General features: G+C 38.4%; 1 protein-coding gene across 2 annotated transcripts; it reads right to left on the bottom strand.

Annotated features, from left to right (window-relative positions):
* Window positions 1-2,798: 2,798 nt before the first annotated feature.
* LOC136258676 (uncharacterized) lies at window positions 2,799-18,674 on the bottom strand. Of its 2 annotated transcripts, none has more exons than XM_066052017.1 (2): window positions 18,489-18,674; window positions 2,799-3,835 (listed from the first exon to the last, which is right to left on the bottom strand). In XM_066052017.1, the coding sequence occupies exon 2, from the start codon at window positions 3,828-3,830 to the stop codon at window positions 3,021-3,023; it is 810 nt and encodes a 269-aa protein (XP_065908089.1). In that variant the 5' UTR covers window positions 3,831-3,835; window positions 18,489-18,674; the 3' UTR covers window positions 2,799-3,020. The 2 variants fall into 2 exon arrangements, with proteins under 2 accessions (XP_065908089.1, XP_065908090.1); XM_066052018.1 differs by lacking the exon at window positions 18,489-18,674 and adding an exon at window positions 4,633-5,005.
* Window positions 18,675-19,764: the final 1,090 nt, after the last annotated feature.

Genomic DNA, 19,764 nt, shown 5'->3' with positions numbered 1-19,764 from the left:
AGCAAAAGCATCAAACATACATTATGCATAATAGGAACATTCTAGTAAAGTAAAATGTGCAAGCCAGAAAAATAGGAAAAATGAACACACAGTAATCGTTATTGCATTTCATATCTAAAACACTTATTACTCTAATAACAGGCACTTTTTTAATATTCTCTAATAAAACAGTCAGCTCTTGAGCCTAATAAGCACCTTATGCTATAGCATACAGAAGATATGTTTGACACATATTCAATCAATGTACAGTACAACTCACACACTTTTGATGGCTATATATTTTTAGTACTTTTGATTAATGTGAACAGTGTTATAATTTAAAAGCTGTGGTTAAAAAATGGGAAGCATAAAACTCTAGCTAGCTATTGCACAATAATGCAAATTACTTCTAGGGAATAACACTAATTCAAGCATGGTAACATAAAAATGTTATACAACTGTGTTGTATATAAATTTCTGCAATGGAAGTTTAAGCAATGAGTATATACATGAAATGGTAAACAACCAAGAGCGGATTTAGGGGGGTTGCAGGGGGTGCTGAAGCACCCCCTCCAAAATTTTACCATGTACAAGCTAGGAAGCTTCTAGAAGTTACAGTACAGATGCAAAATTGCATCTTATGCGTATGCATGGGCAATGGAAAGAGAAGGGAGAATAGTTAATCTTTACTTAGAATTACTAAGAGGGGTTCAAATTATACTTTTGGTGTGAGACTTAACCTAAAAGCTGCTAAAAATCGAAATACTCTTATAGAACAGTCAACTATTCTAATAGCATCATTTCAAGAAGTTGCCAGTATGTTTTCTTTACCTGTGCACTGCTATTTTACCATTGCTCCAAACATCCTGCCATATACTAATCACTTTCTGAGAACAGCTTCTGTCAAATTTAATATTATAGTGGGTATTTTGTGTGTAATTAATCACTGGACTGGACTACTGGGCTTGCATATTTTTGGTTTTTACACATTCTATGGTTGGATTTAGTGAGTCTTGCTAGCCAAGGGCCTTCAGAAAACTTGCAGTCTGCTACTGAAATGAAGAGTGCAAGGAGTGGAGTAAGCAAAAACTGACTTCTAGTGATTTCACTACTTGTTATGCTCTACAGCATTTATACACTTCTTAGTGTTGTGTTTTGGAGATTGTAGTAGCCAAAAATCATTTTATTATATTTGTGCTACCTATGTATGATACACTGTATCCTTGAACTAAATAGCTCAGACCCCTGGGACTCAACCTACGTATCCTTCCTAAGACAATCTATTGTAGTTAAATTAATTTTGTTCCTACATGCAATATACAAACTCAATGCACAACTGTAGGGTTTTTCTGCTATCATAATTAGTTCTTACATGTGCTGGTGGGCATACTGTAATATGTGACCAAATTTATTAGCATTGTACAAGCTTGCTACTATCTACAAGACGTTGTCATTGGTTAACCATAACTAGCACATTCCATGCAGCATACTGATAAGGAATATAGGTATATGTATTGTAGAAGAACATAATAAATAGAGGTGAAATCACTAGAAGTCATTAATATTTTGCTTTATCCACTCCTCACACTCATCATTTCAGTAGCAGACTGCAAGTTTTCTGAAGGCCCTTGGCTAGCAAGACTCAATAAATCCAACTATAGAATGTGTAAAAACCAAAACTATGCCAGTCCATAGTCCATTCCAGTGTTCCAGTCCAGTAGTCCAGTCCAGTGGTTAGTTACACCCGGGTATTTTCAGTTATTGCTACATTGATGCTTGGGTTAACATGCTTAAGTAAAACTGTTAATTTCTTAGCATGTATACAGTTAACAAGGCTGTAGTATCTGAGAACTGTTTGTTTTTGCTTTATCAGTACCAAAGTTTCATGCTGCATTTATCTGAATCTAGCATCAATTGAAGCTAATAAAATTTAAGGGTTTGCACTCCCAAACCGCTTGAAACTCAACTTTATAAGCTCAAATGATACCGCAGCATTTACGCTGTCACATTATAAGGGGTTAGTTGTGGCCAAATACTAGTTGTATATGTAAGTGACTTTCGACTCTGATTGTAAATAATAATATGGTGATGGGGCCATATAGTTGAAAAAGTCAGATTGAATTAGCAACAGAACGGATATACTACAAAGTTGAAGTTATTTTTGTGTGCATTTTAAATTTCTACAGTGACCTTAAGATCTAACCCTGTGCATATATGTCTTTGACAATCCACTATAATTATGTATTTCCTTATAATCCAATAGCATTTAAAGGTGTAGTTTTCTAAAATTGCTTACAACTGAACTCACCCATCTTGTGATAGCTATATTCCAAAACTTTCCAGAGAACGCATCACCCCAAATCCACCTAGCTGGAAAATTCTACGTATGTATGATATCTTCTATGATGATTTTATGAAAATCTAATTGTTACTGGTTTATAATCAAAAAGGAACTTGCTGTACATGTGATAATTCCCTAAATGTAACAGTCAGTGCAAGTAATATGTAGGCTCACAGCTACTGTACAAAATGTTGCAAATGCTATACTGTGCTGTAAGGGAATGACTGTACATGTAGTTTTGTGGTTTAGGTAGGCTCAGAAACTATACTCTCATGCCATGCATTTTCAACAATATTTATAAATGTAGGTGTTTATACGATGATTGTCCGCACATAGCATGTGATTGCATAGAACTAATATAGTTTGAGCTAGTCAGCTAATTTGTCCCACTCCAGATTATTATGTGTCTGGCTCAGGCCTGACCAACCAGACTGTGTCCTCTGGCCCTGAGTGTATAACATGAACCATTGCAATCATGTATGTACATTATACACAGTATCTTCACTGCTGATTATCCCTTACAAAATGCAAAACATACATAATAACCTAAAATTACATCAGAGTTTACTGTTATCTTAAAAACCTTGTGACCATTCTAAGCTAGCCCACCTCAAAAACGGTACAAATAATAATAATAATAAAAACTCAGCCTACTTGCGCACAGCACATCTATATATACATGACTCGCAACTATAAAGTGTTATTTTATTTCTTTTGCAAGTAGCTTTCCAATACCCTTACCAGAAAGGGTGCCCAGTAAACCTCCACCAATACCTCCTACAAGTCCTCCAACAGCAGCACCAATAGCAGTTCCAATAATAGGAACAACTGACCCAATAGCAGCTCCAGCTGCGCCTCCTGCTAAGGACCCACCAATACTACCTGATGCACTTCCAACTGAAGTTGAGGTTTGTTCAACAGCATATTTCTTTAACTGTTTAGTATCAATTTTGCCATTGGCATGTTTATAAATGGCATTGGCCATTCCAACTGAGTACAATCCGACTTCAACAGCTAATCCAATTGCAATAGTAGATTTTGCTGCTCCTTTAAGGGTTGACTTAGCTGCACTTTTAGCAACTGTAACAGATGCTTTTTTTGCTCCCTGCTTGATTACTTCCTTTGAACCTTGCTTTAATACTTGTTTAGTTCCTTGCTTTGCTATTTCCTTTGAACATAGCACTGCACCATCTTGTATTATTGCTACTGCTCCCTTTTTTGATATTTCTATAACACATGATGCAATTGCTTGTATAACCCCTAAAGATTGTAGTAGAGAAAGGAGTGCAGGAATGCACCCAACTTCAATAGCAATTAGAATGTGATTCAGTGTTCCAGATTTTAGAAGCTGTATGAAAAGATGTTTCACTAAGGCTCTCTTGATTTCTGTTGTAATATCATCTTCACATTCTGGAATAAGCTTCCAGACAAATTCTGCCAGTTTGCTCCAAAATTTTACTTCTGTAAGCATTTCTATTAAATCATCTTCATTTACTGGACGTCTAGCCATGATATCTGTGTATACACACACACACTTAGAGACACATACATTCACTGCACACAAGCACACCACTAGACTAGGGATTATAGGAATCCTACAGAAAAAGCTATTACTATTGTCCAGCTGGATATAATGACAAAAAAGAAACTACGCCTGCAAAAATAGGGCATGTGGGCACAAATTACATCCCATCACATGACGGGTTATATCTCTTTACACTACAGTGCTTGGATAAACATCAAAGACTCGTCATGTCATGACATATCATATGGGGTGTAGTATCACTTAATAAAATGGAAATGTGATCAATGCAAAACAAAATATGGAAGAGAAAAAAGACTTTTCAAACTTTCTGGACTTACTTCTATGCAACTATATAAGTGACTGGGCATGTGAAAATAGGGCATGTGGGCACAAACTACACCCCGTCACATAACATATCACATCTCAATACTGCAATAGAATATTTCCATTCTGTAACTTGTATTGTAAAGCCAGCTAATTAATGTTTAATAAGTGCTCAAAATTTCATGGATACAGAGTCATTTATTTATTTATTAATATTAAACACTGTACAAACCTCTAAAATAGAGTATTTATGTACTAATTTAGATAATTATACACAAAATTTATACAGTAACTTGGTTAATATAAAAATGTTTCATGGAATGCAAAGTTAGAACAGATCAAAGTTTGAAAAAGTAGACAATTTTTATGTGCCCACATGCCCTGTTTTTGCAGGCCTGGTAACATATTTTGTGCTAGACAAATGTCTTCTGTGAAATTTGTCTGATATTCTTGTGTTCCTTACTGTAAGTTACGTAATAACTTTCGTATGCTGCTTGTATTTTCTTTTATAATATTGGTGTGGATGTGACTGAAACTGTTGTAAATCAAGGTTACTCTTCTGTATGTAAAAAATCTTCTGTGAAAAGTTGCATGGTATGAAAGGTAACCTGTGCAAGAAAGGATAACACCTTGAGATTAATATTTTATGGCACCACAGAAAATTTTCAAACAATATTGATATTTAATTAACCATGCCTCCAGTGGGTGTCATGACCTTACCCTTCAACTATGTTATAAGTCAAATTTAGTTTCCACTTGTTGTCAAAATGATGTAGCTACTAATGTTTATCCACACAAAAACAGCCAAGCTGTGAAAAAATGGTGCGGCCTTAAAAAGCCTGGGTGAAACAAGTTGTGAAATCAAAGGTGGCAGCCAAGAAATGGCTGCAATGATGTTAATGCTAATAAATTTTAACAATGTACACAGCCATTATTAAAATTTTTTAGCATTAACATCATTGCAGCCATTTCTTGGCCGCCACCTTTGATTTCACAACTTGTTTCACCCAGGCTTTTTAAGGCCGCACCAGCTTGGCTGTTTTTGTGTGGATTTTACTCCTTTTTGTACTTTATAAGGCCCCAAAACCAGCCTATAGCTGACTTTGAGGTTTGTTTTTACTCACATTTCTTCTTTTCTATGTAGATACAATGATGATTATTGAAGACAGACTTATAAATGTATTTCATTGCATGATTTAATTCAATATTTGATAATATTATTGTAATACTCTAATAGAGTGCACATTTTTTTGAGGACTTCTAATAGAACATACACAGAATGTTCTAGAACAATCTAGTACTTCTATTGGTAGATCTATGAAATTACAAACGTTTGATTATAAGCAGATTTCAACTAGAAATTTCATTTATAAAGCATAAATTAAGTGAGGTGATCAGTCAAGGTAGCAGTGGTTCATTGGTTAAGGATGCAGGTGTTAGGTATGGAGGTCCCTGGTTCGAACTCTGGTAAGTTTCATTTTTCGACATTTTTTGCACACCTTTTTTACCCCGTGGTGACTGCTCTGTTAGAGTATCTCGATCCCACGATTTTACACTTGCTTAGTTTTTGCTTTATAACTTTGTCGCTGTAACTCTATTGCTATTCAAACTATCAAAAGGCACTGCTACGATGATCACAGCCTATTTTCAAGTTATTTCTATACTTGGTTTACCCTGTAGCCGTGACAGAAGTTTGATCTATTTTTACGTGAATAAACGTCCATAACTCCTTGAATATTACTCAGATTTACAACAAACTTGGTACGTGAATCCATCGTTATACGTTCTTCATTTGTGCCAAAGATCGAGGCAATCGAGTTACACGTTTGCATTTTATAGCAATTTTTGCAAAGTGTGCGAAAATAAAACGAAGCCCCTGTAGCATAAGAAGAAAAAACGAAGAAATAAGAAGAAAAAACGAAGAAATTAAAACGAAATTTTGGACGCCCATATCTCGCAAATGGCTGTTGCGAATTTAATCAAATTTGCTGTGTGGCGTACCCTACATGGGGGACAGCTATAATGCAAAAATAGTGTGCTTTGGAGAAGGGGGCATGGAGCTATGCATGCGTGAAAAAGTTGTTTTCTTTCTTCCTGTAAATATACTCACGGTGTGGTCGCCGGCTTTCTTGGCCGCACGACACACTACCGTGTGTCTTGATCTAGTAGAAAATTATGAGTATTGTAAAATTTGAGAATTTATGTATATATGCATGCAGGCACCATATCTTTTTGTGTGTGTTTGTTTTCTGCCCACATGCCAAGAACTAAATGGCCCGGGCATGCAAAGTTAGGCAAAATGTATGAATGAGAGTATCAAGCTTTGAGGGTTGATATGAAACAGAAAAAATCGATAACTCATCCATAATACTTCTCTGCAACAGCATCCATACTGTACATTCACGCTTGGCTCTAGGGAGTTCCAGAAACCAGCCAGCATTTTAAAATTTTGAACAGTCAAGTATAAAGCCAAGTTTATTGCTAAATAGATAGTTAACCTTTAGTAATCAATAGAATGCTTCTCACTGCTTCTATCAGCATGTTAAACTTAAGTGCCACAAGGTGTGGGAGAAACACTCAGACATGGTCTTGGGAGTTTACAAACATATACTACTTGGCTATCGCTCATGCTATATTTAATTTCGTCTCTTGCCACACCTAATGCTATCAATAATCTAAAGCAGAATGTAGGCTTCTTAAATGGTTTGCGTAATCAGGCCTAACAGAGATTACTTACTGTACTTATTAACATTTGAGTGTTAGCATCATGTGAGGCATCTGGTCTGTCGGTCTGACTATGCACCAATGTGACTAGCAATGGTATAGTGTATGTACAGTCAATTCATGTTCACTAGGCCTACTTTTTTAACATGGGCCAACTCGGGTAACTTCCCAAACAATAGGTAGAGCTGCAAGGGTCCTTTACATGTTTGATATGGCTGAGCAAGAATAAGTGAATTAATTATATGAGGCTTTAAAAATTAAAATCAATATCCTATAGCTATGTTTCCTGAACAATTCAAAAAATGTGCTTGTTTCACCGAATCATTCATAGGAATTTCAATAACCACGAAGATTTCTCCATAAATTCCCCCTAAATTGTACACTAGCTTAAAACAAGTAAGTTAATGTACATCATTCTGTGGTCCGTTCGCTTTGACACTTACCTACTAAGAAACAGTCCTGTCAAAAAGGTAAACATGCATGTGTTCACTCCCAACGGTATTGTAGCAGAAAAGGCATGCTTTCATGTTTCAAATTAAACATATTTGTGTCCTGATTCACCCATACTAAATGTATGCAAAGCCTTGTAACTCAAATAATGTCACTCATTTGTTCTTGCTCATAACAAAGCACTTTTTTGTTAAATAGTTTCGGTGTTTAAGAGCTTCATAACTCTACTGTATGCTTGGGCAGCCGACCCATATGAACAAGAGTAATTTGTTACCAAGAAATGAGGGACAGACTATAATTACTTCCATGTTGATGTATTTTACACACCCCAGCTTCAATCCTGCTTGTGATAGTTATAAGGTAAATGTAATGATGAGTATAGAGACTTCAATTTTGAAACAAAGACTCATCAATATTGGTCAGTAAAAAAATTAGTTGTACCAAGAGTACATAATATATATGTACTCTTGGTTGTACAGATAAATTTGTTTATGAAAACTTCTAAGGTTTCTCTGCATGTTACAGTGAAACCTCATTAATAGGGCCACCTCTGGGACCAACAAATTTGGCCTTATTAATGAGGCCATCAAGTAATGTTTAGCAGTATTTGGGGCCTACTAGGGGTGTCCACAATAACGAGGTGGTCTTATTAAAGAGGTGACCGCTAAGTGAGGTTTCACTGTAGTTTGTTAGGGTGTCTAATTATGAGACACTTTACTTCAACTGGAGCACAATGTATATAAAAATAATAATAATATTGGACCTAATGTTTTAGTGCACTTTCACGTAAAATGAAGCTATTTGTTAGTGTCCTATTATATGATCAGCTGCCCATACTTAAAAGCATGCACATGTAAGGAAGCCATACAAGGAAACACTTTTTGACTATTAGCAGGGTTCAAAAGGGTCTGCGACGATTGAACACAGCCTAACAACTCGTACACAAACCCTATCCTAATTCATTATGACAACTGCACGCATGCGCAAAACAAAAACCTAAATACACACAAATTAGCCTAAATAATACCTAGATATAATTACACTATTAATGTCTAATTCTCAACATCCTTCAGGGAATCAGGGGTGGCTTAATCTATTTGTCCATTCCAGCAGATGAGTCCTTGCCCTCTTTGCTGCTGCCCACTGTGGACGATCTCTTGCATCATATTCAATACTGACAGTTCTCTCAGGTGCATTGCTGTGTTCCGATTGGTTATCTGGTGGGAGTGACACTTCCAGGGGATACAATCTGCTGATCGATTGGGACGTCACTTGATTGTTAGTCTTGACATTTACAGCAAGATCAAACCATCATTAACATGGATGAGGCTGTCTACAACACCAAATCTCCAGTGTAGCCTAGGTACATCATTATGAATTAAAACTACATCTCTAACCTTGACATACTGCATGTTTGTACTAGATGCCTTGTGGAATTCTAGTTAAGAATTCCCTCTTCCATCCGGTTTGAAAATGCTGCAACAATCTACTCAGTAGTATGGTTGGTAAGCACTTCCTCATCTGTGCATCTGACACATTGTAGTCTGGATCCTTGGGATCTTCATCATATGAATGAGGTAAAGATGTCAACCATCTGCCATACAACAAGTGCGCTGGGGTTAAAGGTTCAACATCAGTAACATCGGACGATACATAAGTTAAGGGTCGATCATTAAGGGTTGCCTCAACTTCCACAATAATGGTCTCAAGAATCAGTAAGGTGACAAAGCTTCTGTCCAAGGTCTTCTTAAGCGCTTGTTTAGTTAGCCCAACTAACCATTCCCAAAATCCACGATGCCCTCTTAGGAATAAATTGCCAAGCCACGTCATGGTGTTCTAGAGCTTGCCTGAGGGAGGTGAATGTAAGGAGCTCTTGCAGTTTGTGAGTAGGTCGAGGCATTGTCAGATATCATTGTTCTGGGTATTGTCCTTCTGCCAGTGAACTTCCAAAATTCCAGAATGAAACTGTTCACTGTAATGTCCAGTACCACTTTGAGGTGTACCACTCTTGTAGTGACACATGTAAAGAAGTAAATGTACACCTGCCTCTCATTCTCTCCTTCCCAAACATACATAGCTCTAGTAAAGTCAACACCACAAACTGAAAATGAGGTTGAGGTTGTTCAATTCTAACCTTTGGGAGTGGTGAAGGATCAGGAGGCCTGTATTGTATACCTATCAATCTTAAACATGTCACACATATCCTAAGCAGTTTCCTCACATAAACCCTAATCGCTGGAATCCAGTACAATTGACAGATTGCTGTTATCGTACTGCTCACTCCTGCATAATGAAGTTTTTCATGAGTGGTGTACACAAGAAGCTTAGTTATCTGGTGTTTGGGAGACAATAAATAAGGGAAATTTGCCAGCTCACTAATAGGCACATTATTAATCCTCCCCCACAGCATAGAAATCCTCTGCTATCCAGGAACAATCTGAGCTGACGTACAAGAAGAGTGTGCTTGGGTGACTTTGACAATAGGCTTGTGATCTCTTCAAAGTATTCCAGTTGTTGGGAGAATTTAATCCAGAACATTGTGGCATCTGACAGTTCCTTAGCAGTGATGGGACCAATTAATTACCTTATCACTGGGATGCTTCAAGTTGTGGGCAAACGATGTACATAAACAGTAACAGTGAGTAATTTAGTGAGTATGTTGTAACAGCAGATATCAATAGCAATATGGATACCACAGGTTGGTGGGGGTCCGTTGTTGGTTTCTTGAGCATCTTCTATATCAAAATTCTGTAAGTGAACTACATCAGCTGGTGACCACATGGGCCACTGTTCTGTATAAGTTAACCAGGAAGGACCATGAAGCCAGAGTTGGGAGGACTTCAATTGATTTGTGGAGATTCCCTTGTCAATAAATCGGCTGGGTTCACATCAGTTGGCATGCAGGTCCAAGCAGAAGTAGGGAGTGACTGTGTAATTTCTGCTACTCGGTTAGCAATGGATGGCTTTGTTGTGGTTACATGTTTGATGTCATAAATCCAGTGAAGCGCAATCTGGCTATCACTCCACATATATACAGTGGTCAGGTGTAGAGATTGGATAACAAACTTGGCTAGTTGGGTGGCAATGACTACTGCCATTAGTTCCAATTTAGGAAGTGTAATAGACCTTACTGGTGCAACCATGGATCTCAACATCACCAATGTAGCTTAATCATTCTGCTTGTCAATGAGGTATGCTACTGCACCATATGCACTTAGATGAGCATCTGCAAAACATGAACTTGTTTGGTGGTGGTGAGGTAGAAGTGTTGAACGTCTTGGATAAAAATAGGGTCCACAAAGATTGAACACCGGTTTAACATCTCACCTCGTGGCACTATACATATGCCATCTTTATATGACAACTTCACGCATGCGCAAAACAAAAACCTAAATACACATAAAATACCCTAAATAATACCTAGATACAATTACACTAATAATGTCTAGTACTCAACAACACTTCCGCTTTCATGAAAACAACTTTTTAATATTCTCAACGCTGTGGATGATCCCTTACTAATGCTTTACTAAAACAAGATCTGTGTAGTAAAACAATTAAGGTCTGTGCAGTTCTATTCAATTGCAGGAATGCTCTGTATAGGTGTTTTCCTTCACTTATATATTACTGATGTGCAAAAATTAGTTCCTTAGCTGAGTGATCACTTTTAACATAATGCTTCAAACAGCATGTTATAAAGATGAGGTGCTAGCATGATGTTCAAAACAGTTACCTACTTTCTACAAATTTAACGCATCTTTAGACATAGAATTTAACTTGATTTTTAGCTACCTTAGTTGCAAAGAATAAAGCAGTTGGCCAGGAACATTCGTGTTTTTGGGCAAACTTTAGACTTTTACTTAAAACGTGAAAATGTTGCGAATTCTGAGCTTGATCTCACTAGCTAATTTTCACAATTCATCAGAGTCCTATCTTCTGTGCTACCACTGCTAGCTTCCAGCTGTCAGCTGTCTGTCTGTCTGTCTGCAATGATCTAGCCAATATTAAAGAAGATAAAGCTGAACCCAGTAACTTAGGACTACTATAAAGAATTTTGAGAATTGGTTGTTCCATAAAACCAATTCCCTTTAATTTTAGAAAGTGTGTCCAATAAAATTAGCCTGGCACATGAAGTAGCTTTATTTTTGTAGTGGCAATGTTACAGTACATCTACAGTACAACTCAATCACAACTAGGTACAACCAGGTAAATGTTAGTAACAGTACATATTATAGCAATGTCGAACAAAAAAATTAACACCTCTCAATTAGCACCAATGACACACCCCCATAATAATGTACTGCTAACATGCAACATCTACCAAAAATTCAGATCAATACTGTATTTCTACACTGAAGTTACAACTATTACAATGTCATAAAAAAATTAGGAACATGAAGAGTGTCATCAAAGGGAAAATTAGCTAGTGATTTTTACATTTTTTAATAAAATAGACCAACTCAAATTGCTTGTATAAACCACTAAAACTATTCTTAACATGTCTACAGGTAAAAAAATGGACATAGTGCTTTCAACTATGTATCAAGCTTACATGAGTGAGAAAATTATTTATTCTGCAAATAGCTTAATTCTAGAGCAATGCCTTCAGTAAATCCCATCTAGACCAATAATTTCCATTAAAATCTATTGAATTATTTCAGCATACAGCCCTATATCTCATCACACAGCAGTCCAATGCTAATATTCACCCAATATTCCAACCATTCAATGATATTAGCATAGAAGCAAACAAACTGGATTGCGGAGCTAGTATGCACATTGCTCAGCTCAGCTAACTACATTATATAGTTATACAACGGCCACGAGTGCTCTGCCTGATATAAACGCACGAGCCTGAGGGCCATTAGGCCCGAAGGCAAGTGCGTTTATACAGGCAGAGCACGAGTGCACGTTGTATAACTGTTATGTACCACTCACAAGACAGCTGTAACACTTATAAAGGCCAGGTTTCTAATATCGATTGTGGGTAACCAAGCCGGACGTTGCGATGACGTCCCCCCTGCAGTACTGCAGCCACCTGAGATATTGAAAGCTAGTACGCTATGGGTTATATCACTAACCTGTATTCGCTATTCGACTCTCATTATGTAGTGCTCAACATGCCAGCGTGATCACTCAATCGCCATATAGACTAAGCACCAGACTAATCGCCATAGTGATTCCCTCGAGCGAAAAAAGTAGTTAAATAGACGTTTTAAGTAAACAAAACCCAACTACTAAACGATACTAGTCTAATTCTTACTATTCACACTGGCTAAACACGAATCTGGTGGCATGACAAAACTGGTTACCACAATCGAACGTAAAGGTTAGTATTATTTAGAATATAATTTGTTTTATTGAGTCATTGTCGAAGTGGACTACAGTTTAATCTGGGCTAAGATGGCACCAGACTAGTAAGGTGTATAAGTACGTTTATATATATGTAGACTAGAGTTGTGACCACCCGTGTTGGCTTTTTCGATCGCCATTGGCTGCTTGTAAACATTATACGTATTGGTGACGTTATGGCCCACAATCGACCTTTACATGTCAGGCTATAAAAGAATTCGAGTGATCTGTGAAGTGTCCTTCCACCTATTAGGTGAGGTGTCGTAGTGGTCTTCGCTACCGGCACTTCTGCTATGCTGCACAAAATCGCAGCCAGTGCAATATCTGTATATTGCACTGCGGTCGGTGCATTATAACTTATAATGCACTCGTTGTGGTCTACAAAACCACAACCAGTGCGTTATAAGTTATAATGCACTCGCTGCGGTCTGCAGCAGTGCAATATACAAATTATGGCACTGGCGGTGCCTTTGAACTGCCCACACAGAGTGGTACATTAATTTATATTAGAAAACAACTTTATGCATGCACTCGACTAAAGTTGGTGATTCCGGAATTCCGTAAATGTTGCATAAAATTTTCTCCATGAATCTTCCATTGGAGAGTTGGCACAATCAATTTGCTACCATATGAGTGATTGATCAAACAATTAGGGTTTCTGGGTCAAGGAATATGACAGTGCAGTTAGTTTTCTGCTACAAAATCAATATGTTTGTGTGAAGTTTTATGCCTATTATAAGATTATTTTGCAATATAACCACCACAATGTTATGTTCTCTTTGCAAGAAACGATGTAGCACATGTTATTTACAGCAAGATGAGCATTTTGTCCATGTAGTTTTCAATATTACTATGCTAAAAGTCAACAAATTTGCACCACAAATAGCTCATCTCTTTGATGCACCATTTTAGTAGCTGTCAAGGAGCTGTACATTAAGAACAAAATAATCATATATTTAAGCAGCTATAAATCAACAGTACAACTCCTTGCTTTGCATGCACATTGTCTTTTTGAGTGGAGGTGACTGGTACAGAGTGGTTGCACTTTACCATGTGTATGCTGTTTTGCCATCCGTAAGATGCTAAATGCAATTAATGCATGCAACTATTTTGTGGTTTTCTATGGAGGTGTACTTTATTCAGAGGATCTTACAAGTAATGTTACACTGTGGTCCATGTATTAAGGTATTTATAACAGAAAACAGAAGTTCAAAATGGTATTGCAAAGCTTAGTTATAAGCATTTGTTCAATTGTGCTATTTTTGGGACTTTTTTCAATGGAAAGATATGGAGAAAGTTTTGCCTATTTTAAAGTCCGCCATCCTATGACGGTTTTTAAAAAACTGAGTATTTTTGAGATCCTCATCAGGGAGTACTGCACAAGGCTATGCTAAATAAAAATTATTTCCATTAGTTTTAAAATTCTCCGTGCATGAGAAATAATATAGCTGGCGTTATATTGCATACAGCCAGTAAAATGCAGAATAACTAAATGCATGCATTTCATAGCTACTAGCTACAGTAATCATTGTGTTTTTTTGTATTGTAATCATACCTAGGGTTCCCAATGTAAAAATTCGACTTCTACTACTAAAATAAAAAAGAAATCACGCGAGCTTAATTGTAATTTCCGTAGCGCCATTATATTTTATTTTACGATTCCTGACTACGATAACATCACTTTTAGCTGTACTTTAGGGATCATACAATTGTTTTACGTCAAGATTTCTATTTTTAAGTAGTTGAGTGGGCAAGCTATGTAAACAATGTGTGATTTCTGGCTATAGTTTAGCCCTATATCACATTCATCCACCCAAGCGCAAACACCACAGCATATCTCCCTAGTGTTTTTATCCCCTACGGTCAAGTGGGGGTTGGAGACTGCTATCCACGTTACTCGTCATTACATTTACCAACATGCTTCTGACTCTTCCTTAGCTCTGTTAAAAATAGACATGAAGAACGCTTTCAATGAATGTAGTCGTACTGCTTTTTTCGAACGAATTGCTGAAGATTTCCCAGAGATTTCTGCTTGGGTTAAGTGGTGCTACTCACAACCTGCTGAGCTTCGTTTTGGTTCTAGACGTATCATGGCCTCATCTGGTGTACAACAAGGTGATCCTTTGGGCCCTTTGCTTTTTTCTTTAGTTCTGTTGCAGTTTATTGATTTTGTCAAGCTTCATGATTTAGTCAAATTACATCTGTGGTATTTAGATGATGGGACATTTATTGGTTCGAAATCTTCCTTACTGAAGCTTTTAGATTCATTCTCAATTCATGGTCCCCGATTTGGTCTTCATTTAAATCTGTCCAAGTGTGAACTATTCTGGCTTTCTGGAGACTCTTTCCCTGAATTTCCCACCATTATCAACCGAGCTGGTGAAGGTTTGGAGCTTTTGGGATCTCCTATTTGGGGAACTGACAACTTTTTCGATCAGTTCTTGTTCTCTCGTTTAGCCAAGGTTACAGCTGCTCAAGACAGCATTGCAATTTTAGAAGACCCTCAAGTCGAGCTTCATTTACTATGCAGCTGCCTTGGAAGCTGCAAGATCATTCATCTTTTGCGCACAGTGCCATTCTGTATATTGCACTCCTTTTTAGAACAGTTTGATTCTAATCTTAAATCTTGCCTAAGTCGCATAATACAATGTAGTCTTCCTAATGATTCTTGGTGCCAAGCCACTTTACCATTTCGCTTGGGGGGGTCTGGGCTTGCACTCATCCTTTTCTTCCACTGCTGCGGCCTTTTTGGGTTCATGTAATAGTGTTCGTCTCCTGGCTTCTCATCTTCTATCCCAGGACTTTCATGATCTAGTGTTTCCAAATGAAGAACATGCTGTTGCTACCTTTGAAAGGTTTACATCTGATATCTTTATTCCCTCTGCTACCCAGCAAGACTTACAGGCTCTGTTAGATCAAAATCAGTATGACCAACTATTTGCTTCTTTCAACATCCGAAACCATGCTCGACTTACTGCTCTCTCTCACTCATCTGGTACTAGCAGTGGATGGCTCAAAGCTATTCCTCAAGTCTCCCTTACTCTGGCTATTCCTGGTCCTGAGTTTGTTGTTGGCCTTCGTTTGTGGCTCGGAATCCCTCTATTTCCACTTTCCCCATTATGTGTGTGTCTTACTTCCATTGACCAATTTGGTGACCATCTTCTAGAATGTTCTCATGGTCCTATGAGAATTCATTGCCATGATGCTCTAGTTGACATTGTTTGTCATGCTTTGTCCCAGAGTCACTCAGGAGTTTTGAAGGAACAACGTGTTTCTTATGAAGATAATTCTCGCCCAGGTGATGTGTACCACCCTGATTTTCAGCATGGTCGTCCAGCTTATTTTGATGTGTCTGTTCGTAGCACTACCCAGCCTTCTCACATTTCTTTTTCTTCTTCTTGTGCTGGGGTAGCTGCTGCAGCTGGTGAGTTAGCCAAGGACCAGAGACATCAAGATGTTGTAGAGGAGGCAGGGTGTGACTCTGTCCTACTTGTTGTAGAAACTTTTGGTTTTTGGTCACCATTTGCACTTCAAACCCTTCGTACCATCGCTGAACGCACCACAGCCAGAAGTGGTGCATCAACCAAACAGGCTCGTAAACATTTGTTACAACAACTTTCAGTTTCTTTATGGATGAACAATGCCCGTATGATTTTACGGTACTGGTCTTTGCAGTGTGAGGACTCTGATTTTCCTTTCCCCAAACCCCTGTTGTAAATTAATTGTGTTTGTAGTTTAGTTGTAGAGTAATTTGTATTGTAAAAAAAACTTTCTAAGAACTATCATTGATTGGAACTCATTATCAACCTCATTAGTTGAAATCACTGATAAGAAATTATTTCTAGATAACATTTGTAGCTAACTAATCATTTGTAAATAACTAATTGAACATATGTCCCCCCTGTAATTTTCCCCTCCTGGGAATAATCAGTAAACACTGCCTGCCCAGTAATAATAATAGCCTAGGAGCCTAAGCAAAAATCTTTGAGCACTCCAAGTGGAGAATCCGCCTCTCATTACATTCCGCTATTAAATATAACAAAATTTTAGTATCGCTTGGACATTAAAAGGCTTCAGGATTTTTGGGGCTGTCGGTTTCAATCAACTTTTTCGGTGTCAGAATTTTTAATCATTATGCGGCCCCTTGTAGCTAATCATGCATCCACCGCCGCCATGTACTGAGGTTTTCATCAGCGTTCAAATCTGCATGACGCCGTGCGTAAGAGCGTACCAGTTTGTCCAGTTAGCGTTATGTCCCATATTCTTATCATGTTAGCGTGACGGCAAAAGGCTGAGTGTGCAATCACGATAGGTAACTGCTACCGGACTGAAGTTTTCACCAGCGGTCGAATCTGTGAGACGCCGTGCGTGAGTGCGTAGCTGCAGTTAGCGTGATTGCACGTTCAGTTTTTTGCTATCACGCTAACCAGTACTCTATAACACACGGCGTCACGCAGATTCGAAAGCTGATAAAAACCTCAGTTTCATCAGCGTTCGCTAACACAAATCGCTGCAATTCTCTTGCCAGTTGCTTTCAGTCTCATGATCGAGAAAAGCGTAGGACTTACGAACAACGTGTGCGTGAAATTGAATGGGCATCATTTACACCTCTTGTGTTCTCAGCTTTGGGAGGAATGAGCAAGCCTGCAGAAACCACCTACAAAAGATTAGCCTCACTCCTTGCTACAAAGAAGAATTAACAATATAATGTTATGATCATCTTTATTCGCTGCAGATCATCTTTTTCCCTACTACGTTCGGCTATCATTTTTCTTCGTGGAAGTCGTTCTAATGCTGGTAGGCCTCATTAAGATCTCACTGACTTTTCTCTTGCTGTGAGTGAGGGAAAGCTCCCTCTTTCTGACTGATGAACTATATGCAATTTTTGTGTGTGTGTGTGTGCGTGTGCGTGTGTGTGTGTTTGAATAATTTACTGAGGTTTTCACCAGCGTTCGAATCTGCGTGACGCCGTGCGTGAGAGCTTACCCGGTTAGCGTGATGGCAAAAGGCTGAGTGTGCAATCACGCTAACTGTTACGCTCTCACGCACGGCGTCACGCAGATTCGAACGCTGGTGAAAACCTCAGTAAATCTGTGTGACGCCGTGCGTGAGTGCGTAGCGGTTGGCGTGAAGGCAAAAGGCTGAGTGTGCCATCACGATAACCGCTACGCATTCACGCACAGCGTCACGCAGATTCGAACTGTGATGAAAACCTCAGTAGCTAATATGCAAAGCACCGTCGAGGTCTCTCCGACCTCATACTGACGGCGCTCAGGATTCGTGAGATTGATCATAGAAATTTCAGCCCATTCGTCTTCTCCACTTCAGACCGCATGGGTGCTTCAACTCAGTGCGAGTGTTAGTTATAAACGCGCTTGGCATTCCTTTTCAGGCTCTTGTCATTCAAGTGGAAGACACCTTATTGCAGAGTAATAGAGTAATGAGCTGGTTACACTGTCTCTTTAGTTCTTGCCAAGTTGCCATCATGGGCATAAGGCGTTCCTCCTCTGGTCAATCCTGTAAGGGTCATGTTCCAGGCTTCCAGCTAGCTTCAGTCGACTGACTACTGGAGAAGGGATGCCTCGGGGCTGTCTAAACCCCGAGATTGTGTTTGAACTCTTAGTTACAATGTAGCTATTTAGTATTTTTTTCATGGTGTGTTTTCTGTTGTTGAATGTCAAAAAACTATACAGTAGCTACAGCTACACCTGTACACGTCAAATATAGCTAACCTAGCTTATAAAGTAGCTAATCAATAAATCACAGTGCAAATGACAACCTTGAGTTACGTACCTGGCCAGTGTAGCTACTGCTCGGTATCGCTTTTATTAATGAACCAATCAACCAAGTTCCGCTTAATAAGGATAATAGCAGACTTCAGGTTATAGTTAGCTGAAGTGCAGCTTTTATAGGCATAGAATTAATGATATTTATACGGCATTACGATTCAGTTACTAAAGATACCAACCGAGTATATACTATAAATACTGAACTAATTACTACCATAAATACTCAACTGATACTACTATAAATACTCAACTGATAATGATGCACTCCTTATTTGTCATGATGCCGAAATTAACTATGTCTTTACTCTTGATAACTATAATTAGTTGTGATGACTCAGCTTATTGGTAAAAAATTGTTGTATTTGTGGGTACCATTATAATGTAAACAAATAGTCAGCTAGTTAACCTCAAAAATTTAACACCAAAGCAACTATTTCCCAAACATGTCAACATACAAAGGTTTGAGTTTGCTTCATACCAAGGGAGGATTTTGCCCCACATTGGCCTTTCTCTTGATCCTTGGACTTTATAGAACTTTGCGTGGGCGAGATCAAAGGGAAAATTGTACTTTAATTGTCATAAAGTACACTCTCAGCCGGCCAACTACTTCATCGACCACAAAGAGTGTTTTATTGCACCGCTAAGAGTGCTTTATTCATTCATTATAAAACTTTGCGTGGGAGAGATCAAAGGAAAGTGTACTTTAAATTTCATAAAGTACACTCTCAGCCGGCCAACTGCTTCATTGACCACAAACAGTGCTTTATTGCACCGCAAAACAAAGAGTGCTTTATTCGTTCAATAAAGCACTCTTTGCAGTACAATAATGTACTCTTTGTGGGAAATAAAGCACAGTTGCCCACGTGCCTTAATGTAGGCTAATAGCCTACGGGGCTCGCGCCAGTACGACTAATCACAAAAGCCGGTGAAGGCTGATAGCCTCGCCGCGCTGAGCGATCAATCGCCCCAGCCAATACGATTTCTACCACTGGATTGCTTTTATAGACATCCCTAAATGCTTCGATGATGGGTGGGAGAAGGTAACGTTGCTGTTACGTTTGTTAATGTAAACGAACAAATCCTGGAGATATCACGGAAATACTTCACCATGTGACTCACAATAAAATCGATTGTGGGTTGCGAGCAAAACTTGCCAAAAGACGCGATGAACGTCTACTATGCCAAACTATGGTGAAATACGCGTGAGTTACTTTGTTAAACTAGTTTGTGTGCGTTCAGGCTGCTAATAGTTCGTGCAATGCTTGTTAATTACGAGTCCT

Source organism: Dysidea avara, chromosome 6 (genome assembly GCF_963678975.1).
Source record: "Dysidea avara chromosome 6, odDysAvar1.4, whole genome shotgun sequence".
NCBI lineage: Eukaryota > Metazoa > Porifera > Demospongiae > Dictyoceratida > Dysideidae > Dysidea > Dysidea avara.
The sequence above is the reverse complement of the archived record's forward strand: the minus strand, read 5'-3'. Positions and strand labels throughout refer to the sequence as shown.

Coding starts and splice junctions, on each gene's coding strand:
- LOC136258676 (XM_066052017.1), bottom strand. CDS start 3,830: ATGGCTAGACGTCCAGTAAATGAAGATGATTTAATAGAAATGCTTACA.